The 17,398-nt window shown below is 40.4% G+C and overlaps 1 protein-coding gene across 1 annotated transcript in view; it reads right to left on the reverse strand.

Annotated features, from left to right (window-relative positions):
* The window catches only part of GUCY2C (guanylate cyclase 2C), an 82,175-nt gene that overhangs the window by 43,280 nt on the left and 21,497 nt on the right, over window positions 1–17,398 (reverse strand). Inside the window, exons 8-11 of the mRNA XM_025403755.1 lie at window positions 16,897–17,032; window positions 15,150–15,235; window positions 11,997–12,108; window positions 3,084–3,165 (exon numbers count right to left, since the gene is read on the reverse strand). Coding sequence (XP_025259540.1) covers window positions 3,084–3,165; window positions 11,997–12,108; window positions 15,150–15,235; window positions 16,897–17,032 — 416 coding nt within the window. The remainder of the gene's footprint in view (window positions 1–3,083; window positions 3,166–11,996; window positions 12,109–15,149; window positions 15,236–16,896; window positions 17,033–17,398) is intronic.

Consider the following 17,398-nt stretch of genomic DNA (forward strand, 5'->3'; position numbering starts at 1 on the left):
AGTGGTTATCGATTAATTTACCTTCTTATCTTGAGAATTCCCATCTTCTATATTCTTGTCAACATTTGGTATTGATAAACTTTTTTTTAACCTTTGTGATGTAAGCGAAGCAGTGTTTCATTATTGCTTTACTTTGCATTTTCTTGATTACTAGTGAGATTATCCTTTCAAATATTTTCTAGCTATTTAGTAGAATATATAGACTCAGAATTATATAGAATTATGTATTTATAATTTTGCTCATTTTTCCCTAGTGTGTATCTTTTTCTTATGCTTGTTAACTTACATATGTTCTTAATATATTTTGAGAAATAAATCCTTTGTCCTTTTGTTTTTCAAGTACCTTTTCGTAGTTTATTACTTCTTTTAACTTTGTTTTCCAGAAAGTTTTGATTTTTATTATGGTCATATTTATGTATTTTTTCTTTGACTTCTCCTTTTTTATCTTGACTGAGAAGTACTTTCCTAACCTGACATCATAAAGTCATTTTTATTGGACAGGCACAGGGGCTCACACCTATAATCCAGCACTTTGGGAGGCCAAGGTGGGTGGATCACTTGAGGTCAAGAGTTGAGACCAGGTTCCCAACATGGTGAAACCCCGTCTCCACTAAAAATACAAAAGTTAGCCAGGTGTGGTGGTGCACGCCTGTAACTGCAGCTACTACTGAGGCCAAGGCACGAGAATTGCTTGAACCCAGGAGGCAGAGGTTGCAGTGAGCCAAGATGGCGCCACTGCACTCCAGCCTGAGTGACAGAGTGAGACTCAGTCTCAAAAAAAAAAAAAATTTTAAAAACTCATTTTTATTAATTTATTCTAAGTTTTGAAGTTTGATTTTCACATAATCAAACATTTAAAACTCCACATAAAGTATGCTTTAACATTTAAAACTCCATATAAAGTAAACTATGTCTTTGTGTATTCTTTTAGATATATAATAATAAAATATAACATGATACAACATAATAAAAATAACTATTTTCATTTATATAATGCTTATTATATGGTAGTTTGTGTGCATGTTTCATTTCTAATCCCTACAACAGCTCAGATGAAGAAATTGAAGCTAAGTTACCTGTTTTAATTTTGCTTTTTACATGTGGAAAGCCTACTTTACCAACATCATTTCTTTTTTTCTTTTTTTTTGAGATGGAGTCTCGCTCTGTCGCCCCGGCTGGAGTGCAGTGATGAGATCTCGGCTCACTGCAACTTCTGCCTCCTGTGTTCAAGATTCTCCTGCCTCAGCCTCCCAAGAAGCTGAGATTACAGGTGCCCGCCACCATGCCCAGCTAATTTTTTGTATTTTTAGGAGATTTTTACCAACGGGGTTTTACCACGTTGGCCAGGCTGTTCTCGAACTCCTGACCTCATGACTCGCCTGCCTCGGCCTTCCAAAATGCTGGGATTACAGGCGTGAGCCACTGTGTCTGGCCACCAACATCATTTCTTAGCTGACACATACTGTCATCTTTGTCATATTATAAGTTCTTGCTTGTATTTGTTTCTGGAACTGATATTCTTTTCTATTGACCTGTTTTGTCCCTAGTTTGCCTTTGCTTTTTGGTTATTTGACAAACTCATACTCACCTTCTCAAGGCCATGCCTTCCTTAATGTCCCCTAAGCAGAAATGATTATTTTCTTCATATGCTTCCATCTAAGTCTGAGTATTCTTCGAGTAAATGCATAAAAAATAGCATATTACTGACCCTAAGACCTGGAGGCAAGTAGAATGAATATCAAGACCTTAAAGGCTCTTGGGCTCTCACCTCTGTACCCCAGGAGACTCCTGGGACTCTGCAGAGCCAACTGTCATTCATACTGAATTAGGGGATTTCTTAAATGGTTTGCTAGTTTTCTTGCATAGGCCGTTGTAATGGCAAACTGCATGTGTACCACCTGTCTGCCAGGCCCCCTCATGGGCATAGCATTGCACTGGCCATTAGGAAGCCCTATCTCTGCCTCCTATGTTTAGAGACAATGAGAAACACCTGTTATTATCTTTGATCTTGTGATTTACCCCTATTTTAAACTGATTCCCATTTAGACTTGCTTTAGGGGGGAAGTTTTGGTTTCTTCTCACTCTTCACTAAATGGTAATGGTCACCACACACTGTAGACCATCACCTATATTTCTGAGCAACACAGTTACAGGAGCCAAGCACTGTTGTCAGATTGAAGAAAATAGTCTACTTCCTTTTCTGGAGAAAACATCAACATTATATGGCAGGCTGGACATTCACATGAGAAAGAATAATGACACACAGACCAAAGTGTATAATACACAGATAAAACTGTTGTCTTGTTGAGCTAGGAAATGCAAGTGAACCTGGTAGTATAATAGGGTATTATAAGTTTGGCATTTAACATATGCAGATTAGGAGGTAGTGTGGTATTTACTCGCTCATTTATGTATTCAACAAATATTTCTTAGTACACACAATGTCTCTGGCTAGGCATTTGGTAGATCCAAGTTGAGCCGAAAAATCTTGGAACTGATGGTGAGAAGGCTTGAGTTCTAGTTCTGGCCCCACCCACTACCTGGTGATAAGATTCTAGAGAAGCCATTTGAGTTTCTGGGCTCTCTCTCCTCAGGCTAAAATAGGAGATTTGGAATAAATTATTTCTAAAACCTCCCCCAGCCTAAATAGCATGCAATGTAATGAGTTTGATGTCTCCCATGATATACCAACATAATAAAAATAACTATTTTCATCTATATATGCTTATTATATGGTAGTTTGTATACACGTTCCATTTCTAATCCTTCCAACAGCTCAGATGAAGAAATTGAAGCTAAGTTACCTGTTTAAGTCACTAAGTAACATGCTTAAGACCGCAGAACTAGTAACTCAAAGAACTGGGATTTGAGTTCAGGCATCTCTGGCTCCAAAGCCCTAATCTATTCACTCAATAATATTCTGCCCTTCACATAGTCTTTGATGCAGAATGTCTTCATTATCTTAGGTCAGTCTACAGGCCTCTTTGTGAATATTCATCATCAGCAGAAGACAACAGGCCTCTCCTGCTTTCCCTCCTTGCCTCTCTGGATACCGAGCACAGGCATGATAGAGGCAACTGTACCTGAGCATCAGGAGAGCGACAAGCAGGAGCAGCACCACAGCTCCGGTGAGGGTGAAGACTGCAATCATCAGGATCTGAGGGCCTGTGGAGGAAAATGCGTTAGGAAGGACCTTTGTCAAGAGAGCAAAGGCATTTCCAAGATTCTAGCTGTACAATGTAATTTGGGGACGGGAAAAGAGAACCCTTTAAAAAAATTGATCTTTTAGCCCGGCGCGGTGGCTCACACCTGTAATCCCAGCACTTTGGGAGGCTGAGGCAGGTGGATCACGAGGTCAGGAGATCGAGACTATCCTGGCTAACACGGTGAACCCCTGTCTCTACTAAAAATACAAAAAATTAGCCGGGCATGGTGACGGGCGCCTGTAGTCCCAGCTACTCGGGAGGTTGAGGCAGGAGAACGACGTGAACCCGGGAAACGGAGCTTGCAGTGAGCTGAGATTGAGCCACTGTACTCCAGCCTGGGCGACAGAGCGAGACTCTGTCTCAAAAAAAAAAAATTATCTTTCATTAATTTCTCTCTGGTAATGTAAGTCCCGTGTCTCTACTCTCTGAACAGTCAGGGAAAGTGGTTTAATTTTGGCTGTTCTGACAGCATATACATCTCTATTCTTACTAACAGCAATCACCAAATGTTACACAAACATAAAATAGTTCACAGCACACAAAAAAATGTTGGTGCTAGAAGTCTACCTTGTGTCCTTGAAACCAATATACCTAAGAAGGGTTCATAGAGGATGAGACACGTTTTTGTTTTTGTTTTTTTTTCTTTTTGAGACGGAGTCTCACTGTCACCCAGGCTGGAGTGCAGTGGTGCAATCTTGGCTCACTGCAACCTCTGCCTCCCTGGTTCAAGTGAGTCTCCTGCTTCAGCCTCCAGAGTAGCTGGGATTACAGGTGTGCGCCACCATGCCAAGCTAATTTTTATATTTTTTGTAGAAATGGGGTTTCACCATGTTGCTGGTCATGAACTCCTGGCCTCAAGTGATCCGCCCGCCTCAGTCTCCCAAAGTGCTGGGATTACAGGCACGAGCCACCACACCCAACTGAGACAACTTGTTTTTAAATACAGAGCACACACTGGAAGAAGAGTAAGTCAGTATAGAACATTAAGTGACGGTGTTGCATGCCAGTTCTTTCTAAGCTCTCCTGGGTTAGTGAGGGAAGTCAATGAAGAATGGGATTTTATTTACTAGAACACTAGTGTGTGGGTGGAGTTGTATAGATGGAGTAAGTTGACAGACTGTCAGAAGAGTAAGTGGAATCCAGGAAAATGTGGATCCAACCCAAGGAAGCACTGAAGCAGTGTCTGAGTATGCAAAGGAATACTCCTACACAGAGAAGGACAGCAACAATAAGACTGCATGGGAAAGTCGTGGTTCATATATGCTGCAATGAATCCCTATTAGGAAGTCAGTAGGCTCAAGAACTAAAAACGGAATAGATTCCAAGCAATAGACAGAATGTGGAAGAAGCTGGGAAGTGATTAGGAATATGGTGAAAAAGACATGTTTCTTTATACAGCAAGGAAAGAAAAGAGAAACCTAATCAGGAATTCTAAGGAAAAAATGTTCAAGGAAGTTGAACATTTGTCCAAAATGAAACAAAGTAAAATGTGCCCTGACTTTCAGAATTAGGTATTCAAAAAGGAGAGAAAATCAATTTTCCTTTGTGGTACAAAAGGGAGACATTGGGGCTATATAGAAAGATGTTGGCCGGGCATGGTGGCTTATACCTGTAATCCCAGCACTTTGGGGGGCTGAGGGGCAGATCACCTGAAGTCAAGAGTTCAAGACCAGCCTGGCCAACATGGCAAAACCCTGTCTCTACTAAAAAAACAAAAAATTATCTGGGTGTGGTGGTGGGCGCCTGTAATCCCAGCTGTTTGGGAGGCTGAAGCAGGAGAATCGCTTGAACCCAGGAGGTGGAGGTTGCAGTGAGCCAAGATTGTGCCACTGCACTCCAGGAGACACAATGAGACTCCATCTCAAAAAAAAAAAAAAAAAAAAAAAGAAGAAAAAAAAAAGAAAGATGTTATTATGTATACACAATGAAAATGTTTCCTTGTTTTCAACTTATAGAATCAAGTTATAGGTAAAGAACAGAGGTCTTTATTTTGGTTACCAAATAAATATTATCAACCCTGGCAAAGACAAAATATAGGAGAAGTTTGGAGATGGGAAGGAGGTAGAAGAAAGAATTGTGGCACTAACATCTTCATCTTACAAAGTGGGAGGCAAGATATTTTATATACAACTGATAGGACAACACTAGAAGCTCATGCATATTAATTAAAATGAAAAAGGTGTTCAATAATTGTACTGACAAAAAAGATATAACTATATGGGAAGAAGTGAGAAAGACGGCTAGCGAAGATGAGCTAAATCTTCATGTATCAATACAAAAAATTAATAGATAACTGCTAAAGCTTATACATCAAGAAATAGAAGCATCTTATTTAGATATGCAAAACACTAAAAGCAGAAATGACTGAGAGAGCGGAGATGCGCAGAGGTGGGATCAGGCACATTCACTTTCCATTAGGAACACATCTGCTACTGGATTTTAAAATCATGTGTGTGAATTTTTCTTTTTCTGAGACAGAGTTTCGCTCTTTTTGCCCAGGCTGGAGTGCAATGGCACGATCTTGGCTCACTGCAACCTTCGCTCCCCTAGGTTCAAATTCTCCTACGTCAGCCTCCCAAGTAGCTGGGATTACAGGCACACGCCACCACATCCAGCTAATTTTTTGTATTTTTAGTAGAGGTGGGGATTACAGGCACACGCCACCACATCCAGCTAATTTTTTGTATTTTTAGTAGAGGTGGGGTTTCACCACATTGGCCAGGCTGGTCTCGAATTCCTGACCTCAGGTGATATGCCCACCTTGGTCTCCCAAAGTGCTGGGATTACAGGCGTAAGCCACCGTGCCCAGGCATACGTGAATTTTTCTGTGCTAAAATATAATTGATGTAGGTGCCCCTGAAAAGGAGGTATTAGGATCTCTTTATGAAAGCAGCATCCTAAACCCTCACGTTGTATTCTCTATCATGGCACCGTAATCTAAACTCCTGGGGGTACAGTCCATGTCCTACTTATTCATTCCTGTTCATCCTTATACCTTTGGCACCCAGCACAAGACCTGGTATGTGGTAAAGTATCAATAAAAATGGCTAATAAAAAATAATAGGAGAAAAACCTGGCCCTGGTCATCTTATTGCCTGAGAAGAGGCAAGGAGAAGGTGCTTGGACATTAAAATACATAAATAAATTCATATAGAAAGACTCCTGTGCCATTAGGGGTCTCATGTCACGTGTATTTTAAAACTGTTTTTGTTTAATCACATTATGTCCTTCTGAAGTAGATGGTTTAGCTTGGGATAAATACTACAGCTCCTTTGTATAAGGGCTGAATTTGAAGAGTTTATGCTTTGCAAACATGTGACTTTGCCTCTATTAACTTGTTTTGTGTTCAGGGGAAATTTTCAACAGTGAAAATGTGAACTTCGGATTTCTACTCTCAACTGAGCAGAAATAAATTCATACTTTGGAGTTGAACTTGCATTATGGGCACATCTAACTGGTGAATTCTGTTTGTTACTACAATCACCACTTCCATCACTATCACCACCATTGCCACTACCACCATTCTCACGCCCTAAACCCCAGACAGAAAACAAAAGTGAGTACAAGAAATACATTTTCAACACTCACTGGTCTATCAAATTCTATGAAATTTGCACATCCCCTAGACTAGAGTATAAACTGGAGGGAATATAGGGACTCCTCAGCCCACCTCAATTCTCTGCCTCCTACAGTATAAACATTTCACTGTACTAGATATAATTGTAATATTTATATATAGTACTTAAATATACTATGTAAATGTAGTCATTTTTAATTAAACAAGCTTTTTAGTTTTGCCTTTTAGATAAACACAGTATCACGATCTAAATTCCAAGGTTAAGCTTCTGCTGCCTTCTGGTGGCTGCTGTAGTTATCGCATTCTATTTAACTCATCTCACAATGAATGAGAGAGTATAACCTCCAGGTCAAATGATATTACGGTTGGAAGGAACCTGATAAACTCTTGATTTAACAGGGGAAGAAACTCACACTTAGAAAAGAGAAATAAATTGACTGAAATTAACAGTATAGATGAATACTGAAGTCCAGAGTAGAAATATACTCCCTTATCTCACGTTGTCATTCATTCATTCATTTATTCATTCCAAGGCTCTGTGTTGGGGCAAGGAGATATGAATAAAGAATAAGCCCTGAGGGTGCGCAGTGGCTCATGCCTGTAATCCCAGCACTTTGGGAGGCCAAGGCGGGTGGATCACGACGAGGTCAGAAGATCGAGACCAGCCTGGCCAACATGGTGAAACCCCGTCTCTACTACAAATATAAAAATTAGCCAGCCACGGTGGCAGGTGCCTGTAATCAATCCCAGCTACTCGGAAGGCTGAGGCAGGAGAATGGCGTGAAACCTGGGAGGCGGAAGTTGCAGTGAGCCGAGATCATGCCACTGCACTCCAGGCCGGGCAACACTGCAAGACTCCCTCTCAAAAAAAAAAAAAAAAAAAAAAAGCTAAGGAAACATGAGATTCAAGTTAAATCTTGAAGATGAGTAGATGTTTCCCACCTCTATGGAGATGTGATAAATTCTATTCAGAGGGAGCAGCATAAATAAGGACACAGTGGCATAAATTTGCACGACTCTTTAAGGAAGTAGGGAGGAAGTTGAGGGCATGGGGAAGGGATAGGTGAGTAAAAGATAAGGCTGGAGAAGTAGGGAGAGTACGGGCACTTTGTGCTGTATTAAGTATTTTAGACTGTATTCTGTAGGTAAAGCAGAGTTGCCAATTGACATGTTAGCAACAGGGCAGTGACATGACTGGACTTGTGCTTTCTTTCTGGTAGCAGGATGGGTTGGATGGAAGTGGGCAGGACTAATGCAGGAAGTCAGTTGGACGTCATTGTGATACAGGAAGCAGATGCTGAGAACTTGGAAATGAGGACGGGCACCAAATCTGCATTGTCCATTGCTGTTTCCCAGGTGCTCAGAACATTGTCTGGCATTAAGTAAACATCTTTGTTAAATAAACGAAAGAACGGGGATAGTGTAATCTCCCGGTGAAATGTTTCGTTACTTAGTAGCTGTGTGCGCACAGATGAAAGTTCTAGTCATGCATATCTTATTTCTATACTATTTCAAAGGTTGAGTTGCTGAAGCGGCTTCATTGTCTGGGGACATACCCAAGGTTCGTCATCTCGTGACGAGAAGGTTAAGGACACAGACACAAACACGGAGCGGGGTAAGGAGCGGAAAACTGTAATAGGCAGGAAAGAAGAGAGCAGCTCACCCCTAGAGAGGTAGGAAGGCTCTGAAGGGGAAAATCCCTGCTTGTGGTGGGAAGCAGTAGGTTATATAGGGATGCTTGAGGAGGCTGTGTCTGATTTATATAGGGCCCAGGGGACTGGTTTGACCAGTGTGCCATTAACACAGCCCACGAAGAAACTGATCCTCTCACCCTAATCTTGTGTTATGCAAATGTGGCCTCTGCCTGGCTGGCGCCATGACACCCACACATGTGGCTTTACCTGGCCGGCACAACGACACCCCCTACACATGGCTACAAAGAAAAGGGAGGGGAAATCGCTATATTGGGTGGACCTGGCTTTTAGTACAGCTGCGGGCATTCATCTATGCGAACTTCCAGCTTGCTTATTTATTCTTGCAGCTCAGCTTTTCAGGCTGCTTTTTGCTAGAAAAGAAATGGTTTGGAGGCTGTTTTCAATTAAAAGAAAAAGCCTGGCTGGGTACGGTGGCTCACACCTGTAATCTCAGCACTTTGGGAGGCCGAGGTGGGCGGATCACATGAGGTCAGGAGTTCAAGACCAGCCTGCCCAACATGGCGAAGCCCCATCTCTACTAAAAATACAAAAAATTAGCCAGGCGTGGTGGCAAGCACCTGTAATTCCAGCTACTGGGGAGGCTGAGGCAGGAGAATCGCTTGAATCCAGGAGGGAAAGTTCGCAGTGAGCCAAGATTGCACCACTGTACTCCAGCCTGGGTGATAGAGCCATACAGTGTCTCCAAAAAAAAAAAAAAAAGAAGAGTAAGAAAAGAAAAGAAAAAGACTTACTGACTGAGGACTCTAGTACCCTCGCTACCTGCCTAAATAATTTCTTTTTAACTCCTATATTATCGCTTCATTGGTAAAGTTTAGAGCTAAATGTAGTAAGTAAGGAGAACTAAGTAAGGAGAACTCTCTCAAAAAATACTTTTTGAGAAGTTCAGCACTTTACAGATCACATACCTACTGAATAACCAAAACACCAAAAAACTTGAAGGAAATATATTAAAAACACAAACCTAACATTGTCACTGACAGTTATAATTAAGAAGAAAGAAAGCATAATTTCAACTCAAAAAGTTACAAAAGGAAGAAGTTGAGAGTTGCAGAAGCCCATGAGAAAAGAGATATATTTCAGAAGTCAAGTTTGGTTTAAAACTAGAAAACCTGAAGATGGTTCCAGAAATAGTTTTAAAAGCTTATTAAATAAAACTCAACTTTAAAAAGCAACCATAGCAATAAATCTGAAGTCAGCTCAGTATTGCTTATTGTCTAGAAGAATGCCATCTTCATCCCCCCCTCCCTCATTGCATTAATCAGCTGCTAATACCTGTTGGATAAAAGTACGGGAATCATTTTGGACTAAATTTGACTCATAGAGTGAAAGAAAACTAGAAATGTAGGTATAGCTCTGACAGAAGCAAGCCCTTCAAACCAGAAACATTCCCTTTATATCAGATCAAACTTTCAGAGTTTCTGGCTATAGAGCGGAGCTGGTATAAAAATATTTGTAGCTTATAATTTTTAATACTTTTTGAAAATAATAAAGTAATACAGAGTCATTGTGGAAATTTTGGAAAATTCAGAAAAATAGAATAAAGCAAAAAAATATCTTCCAGGATCCCATCACTCAGAGGACACCACTCTTAACAGTTTAACATATTTCTTTCCAGTCTTATTTCTATACATTGTTTTACAAAGTTAGAATCTCATTAAATAAGAAGCTGTATTTTTCTATTACATTACATCATAAGTTTTCCCATGTCATTTAACATTCTTTGTAAATAATTATTTTAATTGGTTGCCTGATGCTCTATTTGTAAATATATCATAATTTTCTAATTTTTTTTTTTTTTTTTTTTTGAGGCAGGGTCTTGCTCTGTCATCCAGACTGGTGTTCAGTGGCACAATCATGGCTCACTTCTGCCCTGACTTACTGGGCTCAAGTGATCCTCCCACCTCAGCCTCCTGAGTAGCTGGGACCACAGGTATGCACCACTATGTCCACTAATTTATAATTTTTCCTTTTTTTTGAGACGGAGTCTCGCTCTGTTCCCCAGCCTGGAGTGCAGTGGTGTGATCTCGGCTCACGGCAACCACTGCCTCCTGGATTCAAGCGATTCTCCCACCTCAGCCTCCTGAGTAGCTAGGATTACAGGCACGTGCCACCATGCCCAGCTAATTTTTGTATTTTTAGTAGAGACAGAGTTTCACCATGTTGGTCAGGCTGGTTTTGAACTCCTGACCTCGTTATCCGCCCACTTCGGCCTCCCAAAGTGCTGGGATTACAGGCATGAGCCACCACTCCCAGCTTTAATTTATAAATTTTTGTAGAGATGGGATCTCACTGTGTTGCCCAGGCTATCTTGAACTTCTGGCCTCAAGCAATCCTCCCACCTTGGCCTCCCAAAGTGCTGGGATCACAGGCGTGAGCCACCATGCTTGGCTCTAAATAATTTTATTGATGGTGTTTCTACTTTTTTTTTTTTTAATCTTTGGACTAAATATCTGTCCAGATTTAAGACTTTTTCCTAAAGACTTTTTCCTAGTCACATGGAATTACTGCTCATTATGGCAAGCCCTGGCCAAGCCAGTCATGGACAGATTTTCCTGAGACCTCATTGCCTAGGAGATCCTGACTGGCCCTGCCTGCTGCGGATGGTCAGTGTGCAGCTTGCACGGGTGAAAGCTGGCCAAGTCATGTTAGGGCTATTCATGACATGATAGGACCTAATCTTAAGTAGGTGGGTAACTATCATTGCAACCCAAATATGTGTCCAGGGAGGGAACAGGGGAGACTATAAAGGCCAGGATCACTGGTCACCCCTCAGCCTGATATGTCAAGTATTTCTTGCTGAAATATACAACCTTTTAGCGTATTGCAGTAAAATGTAAATGGAGTAAGAATGTATGTCTCTGTGCTCATTTTTGCCAGTTGTCAAACCCGGTTTTCTGTGGAATAATTTATGTCAAATGGTAAGACATATTTTAAAGACAGGTATAGCTAAATGAGAATAAGAATATTTTCTTTCTTTCCTTTTTTTTTTTTTTTTTTTTTTTTTGAGACAGGATCTCACTCTGTTGCCCAGGCTGGAGTGCAGTAGAACAAGATAGCTCATTGCAGCCTTGATTTCCTGGGCTCAAGTGGTCCTCTCACCTCAGCCTCCCAAGTAGCTGGGACCTCAGGTGCACACCACTATGCCTGGGCAATTTTTTTTTTTTCTTTTAGTATTTTTGGTAGAGACAGGGTTTCACCATGTTGCCCAGGCTGGTCTCAAACTTCTAGGCTTAAGTATTCTTCCCGCCTTGGCCTCGCAAAGTGCTGGGATTATAGGCATAAGCCACCACGCCTGGCCAGAAATCAGTGTTGAATCAGAACTATAATATCATTCATTGTGCAGGGAAGTAAAGACCACATTTACAAACCCAGCAAATCAAACTGGGACAGCAGACAAAACACAGCAAAAAGCACAGGCTAATTACATAAACAATAGAGTTTACTTTTCTTATCAGGAAAACAGTGTTAGGGAAAGAAAATTCATTAGGGATATCTTACCCCGGTCTGTAATATCATTAGGAAGTTTAGAGTTCTTCCAAGTGAATGTGGGGCTCATATCCACAGGATGGGTCTGATTTACGTGGGTATCATAGGTCAAAAGAACCTTGTACTGTGTCAGGGCACAAAAAAGGAAAAGGATGAACAGTAAATCATTTTAGAACAAATTCTGGTGAGATTAATGATTCTACTCAATGACACTTGATTTACATAACACTTCTCAGTGAAAAAAGGCAACTGTTAACCAGCTAGTTAGGATCGTTTATTGGTTCCCAGCATGAACATAGATATAAGTTCAGATGGACCGATTACTTTTCTATTTCATTATGCCCATACACTACACCATTAACTCCTGTCTGTCCAGCACAGATTCTGTGGGCCTTTAGTGAACTAGTTCAAGTCTTTCATTTTTCAAATGTTAAACTAGAGGCCAAGAAATATTAAACGGCTAGCTCCAAGTCACATGACAAATGAAACACTAGTGTTTTCCACAATATTAAGTTGCTTTTGAAAAAAGCTCTCAAGAAAATGCAGCAGAGCTAAAATCTATTATGTCATTTTGATACATGTCAAGGGGCCCTGAAATAACTACACTTCTCAACTTCTATCAGTTACTTAATTTTCTAATCTCTTCTATTCCTTGGCTCTAATATACTTTTCTTGTACATGACACTAATTAGTTTCTAAAATAAAAGATTTCATTTTCAAGTAATTTGCCAATGGAAATATTAATATATTCTTAAATTACTGCTGCATATATTGAGTCAATTTTGTAAGGGAGATCTGAAAGATGACTTGATATGGTTTGGCTGTTTCCCCACCAGAATCTCAACTTGAATTGTATCTCCCAGAATTCCCACGTGTTGTGGGAGGAACCCAGGGGAGGTAATTGAATCATAGGACCGGTCTTTCCCCTGCTATTCTTGTGGTAGTGAATAAGTCTCACGAGATCTGAAGGTTTTATAAGAGGTTTCCCCTTTCACTGGCTCTTATTCTCTCTTGCCTGCTACCATGTAAGATGTGCCTTTCGCCTTCCACCATGATTGTGGGGCCTCCCCAGCCATGTGGAACTGTGAGTCCATGAAACCTCTGGGCAAAACAATTTTTTCTTCTCGTTTTTGGGGAAGAAAAGGAGGTTTAATTTGACTTACAGTTCCACATGACTGGGGAGTTCTCATAATCATGGTGGAGGGTGAAAGGCACTTCTTACATGGTGGCAGCAAGAGAGAATGAGAAAGAAGCAAAAGCAGAAACTCCTAATAAACCCGTCAGATCTCGTGAGAACTTATTCACTATCACGAGAATAGCATGGGAAAGACCGGCCCCCATGATTCAATTACCTCCCTGGGTCCCTCCCACAACACATGGGAATTCTGGGAGATATAACTCAAGTTGAGATTTCGGTGGGGACACAGCCAAACCATATCAATGACCATCCTTTTAAATTTACCACTGTACCCTCAAACTGTTCTGGACAACGATGTTATATTTTCTTTTTCTTTTTCTTTTTTTTTTTTTTTTTGAGACAGAGTCTCACTTTGTCACCGAGACTAGAGTGCAGTAGTGTGAACTTGGCTCACTGCAACCTCCGCCTCCCAGGTTCAAGTGACTCTCCTGTCTCAGCTTCCCAAGTAGCTGGAATTACAGGCATGCACCACCATGCCTGCCTAATTTTTGTATTTTTAGTAGAGACGGGGTTTTACCATGTTGGCCAGGCTGGTCTCGAACTCCTGACCTCAAGTAATCCACCTGCCTCGGCCTCCAGAAGTGCTGGGATTACAGGGGTGAGCCACTGCACCCAGCCCAATGTTATATTGTCATTACTTTTTCTTTCTCTCTTTTTCCTGTACATTAGGATGTGGCATATTGAATCTCTCTTGAGACCTATCCTGGATATAGATTATCATCCTTTTAACCTTACATTTTGAGAAGATCCCATTTCCCCAAATATACATGTTATATACCACAACCTATGGTATTACATTATTGAAAAATTCAACTGAATTTGCTTATAGAGAGAATAAATGCACAGAGCAACATTTTCCATTTAGAAGTATAGTTATGAGACTGACATTAGATCTCACCTGTTTCTGCCTGCCTCTGTCTATGAAGGTCATGGGCACCATCCCAGATGCGAATAACTCAGAGAGGAATGCATGTACCTTTGTAATCGCTATTAGTAACTGAAGTATTGATAGGATCTTATGTTAAGGTATTCTTATGGAATGTATGCTAAACATAACATTATATTAAAGGTTCAATATAGGATCTAGAAACTACGAATTACATTTATGGAATGCTGCTAGCAAATTTCTGGTTTAGCTTTCTCAACCTGGACATCTTTTCTCTAGCTTTTCACATTTTCCATTGCAGATGTCTTTTACAAAGCTGGGTTGATAGACACATTTAGTATATGACTTAGGGTGTCATAACACTCACATTGGAAAATTAAAAAAAAAAGAATACATCTTATGTTATGTTAGGACCTGGCCTCCTATATAAACCTTTTTACCGACCCCTTGGTTAGCTGGAACAGTGGCTTTTATAGTTTGGATGAATACAACATTGGATGACATGAAGACAGGTGTTTTGTTTGTTTGTTTGTTTTTTGTGATTAAATGTTGACCAGCCATCAATGGTGTGCCAGATAAGAAGCTATGCACTGAAGAGATGGAGAGGTGAGTAGACCACTTCTTTTCTTTAAAGAACCTACTATGTAGGTGAGGGAAAAAAATGAATATAATATGAATAAAAGCATAGCATTTTAGGGCTGTTTATTTGGGGCTCAGATGTACCCATTTAATGATTTTCCTGAGAGTTCAAATGGAGATAACAGGGAATATTTCATTGAAATCTTTAGTTGTGAAAATGAGTAAAAAATTATTAGGAAAGACTTGTGATGGATATAGATATAGATATAGAGGTATAGACATATTAATAGTAAATAAAGTGGATATTCTGAGTAAGAAGTTTTATGGGTCAAAATGCTTCAGGAATACTACCCGAAGTGGGGTGTAATTATGAAGTTGAAATGAACTGTCTTCAGATTCTAAACATAGTTTCTCTAATTCCTTTGCTAGTGCTCCTCTTCTAAGTTATCCCTCCTCACCCAGTCACAGCACCCTGCATTTTCTGACAAGCAGTGAGACATACTTTCTTGGTGTCCACAGAGGTATACAGAAGCACCATGGTACTGTCCACATCCCCCCAGTCATCCAAGGTCACTGGACCGTCATACCCTAGGGCAAGATCAGAGTATGTTAGAGGCCATTGTTGATTTTTGCCTGACACATAATTTGGATCATGACAGAGAGGGTAAAACGGGTTCAAATAGCTCTGTTTCAAATGTACTGAAAACACTGTTGACATTAATAGTCTAATCAGATGGCACCTGGATTGGCTTCTTGGCCCAGAGATCTCTGGAGGGCATTTTTATGGGAGATGTATTTATTTAGAAAAAACAAAAAACCTTTTCATTGCATTTAGGGTGGTACTAAATGTAATGAGTCAATAAGTCTCTTGATTATTAGTGATACATTTTTGCTAAGAATATTTCCAGAACTCCTAGCATGGTATATAGGGTCACTGCGCAATCTTAACATAGACTGTAGGAAGATCAAAATTTTTTCACTATCACTTGTTTGCTGAAGACATTGAAGAAAATTACTTAAGTTTTCTGAGTTTCAGTTTTGTCATCTATGAAATAGCAATATAAGATAAACCTATTTAGTTAAAAAAAAAAGTGATCAAATTAGCAACTTCACATGGCTCAACGTAACAATGAACATTTATTTCCTGTTTACAATATACCAGGCTCTGTGCTAAGTGATTATATGCATTATCATACTATTCTTCCTGGAATGTCATGATATAGAAACTATTATTATCTCTGTTATATTGGTGAGAAATAATTTATTTAGTCAGAGATATTAAGGGTCATACAGCTGGTAGGTGGCGGGAACCAACATTTGTTTGTTTCCTAAATGTTAAGCCAAATGTTAAGCCCGTGCTAATCCATTAAAATGCTCAACCATGGTCATGGAAGTGAGGAAATTAAGAGTTCATATAAAGTGCCTGGTAGAACCTGGGACACATGGGATGACCAACAAATTACTGTGTCTCCCTCGCTGCATCTTCAGTGAAGCAGAAGTGATCTCTTCCCACCTCTGTCATACACCGTAGCCACTGGTGCAGCCCTCAGTCCTAATGCTGGGCATCTGCTGCCCTCCGAAGCCTACAGAGACAGTCACTTACTCTGCAGTAAAATAAAGGTGTCCTAGAGTAAGACTCTGCGGCAAGTTAGAAAAGGCCACTATAATTTTTCTTTGACTTAGTACACATTATATTTAGAGGAAAATTTCTTCACAGTCTCAGGATGAGATCTGGGAAATGAAAGATGGGAGTTTCACTAGGGACTTGTAGGAAAGGGCAATGCTGATCCATGCAGTTCAGGAGATTCATGTTGTTTTGGAGGGTATTATTTTGTGGAGTTTTGATAGCTAAAGGTTTAACACAGGGTCCCAGATCCTAGAAGGACAGAAAGGAGATATGGACGGACCCAAATCAAACTGCAAATATTTATCCTCTTGTTAGTCTCCAAGCACAGTCAGGATATCACCGCTCAAAATGCTTTATGAGGAGCTTGGTTCATAAGTACAAAACCTGCACTACCTGCCCTTTCTGTGACATCCAAAGATTCTAAAAGACTGAAGCATAAACTGGGGTTCAGTTATCAATAACAGCACCCTCAAAGTTTATGTAATGATGTTTGCATCCAGTTGAGTTTAAAGGGATTTAGCTGTGGAATCATCTATTGTTAAACCCTCTTTGTTGCCCCAAATCCACTCAAAAAGTCCATATTTCTTCACCTTGGGGTTATTTGCTCTTTATAGATCAGTACCTTCAAAAGTGAGATTCCTGAAAGCATGAGCGAATTTGGGGGTGGTAATATTTTCTCCATTTTCAAGAAATATCTTCAGCATATGTCCAAAGAGCAGGATTCCATTCAAATAGGCAAGAGCAAAGTCTCGTTTTATCTAAATAAAAAAAGGAAAATATCAAAACGGGTCCTTCAGAAAAGAATCTGGTCTTGAGCCTAGAACAAAAGGTTGTTGTGATCAGCAGGGTAACTGGAAAGTTAAAGGGATATCGGGGGAATTGAAGGGATGTTATTTAATGAGACTTTTAGAAAACTCTTCCTTGGAGGCCGGGTGAGACGGATCATGTCTGTAAACCCAGCATTTTGGGAGGCCAAGGCGGGTGGATCACCCGAGGTCAGGAGTTCAAGACCAGCCTGGCCAACATGCAGAAACCCCATCTCTATAACAATACGAAAAAATTAGCCGGCTGTGGTGGCACACGCCTGTAATTCCAGCTACTCAGGACTCAGGAGGCTGAGGCTG

This window comes from Theropithecus gelada, chromosome 11, assembly GCF_003255815.1.
Source record: "Theropithecus gelada isolate Dixy chromosome 11, Tgel_1.0, whole genome shotgun sequence".
Lineage (NCBI taxonomy): Eukaryota > Metazoa > Chordata > Mammalia > Primates > Cercopithecidae > Theropithecus > Theropithecus gelada.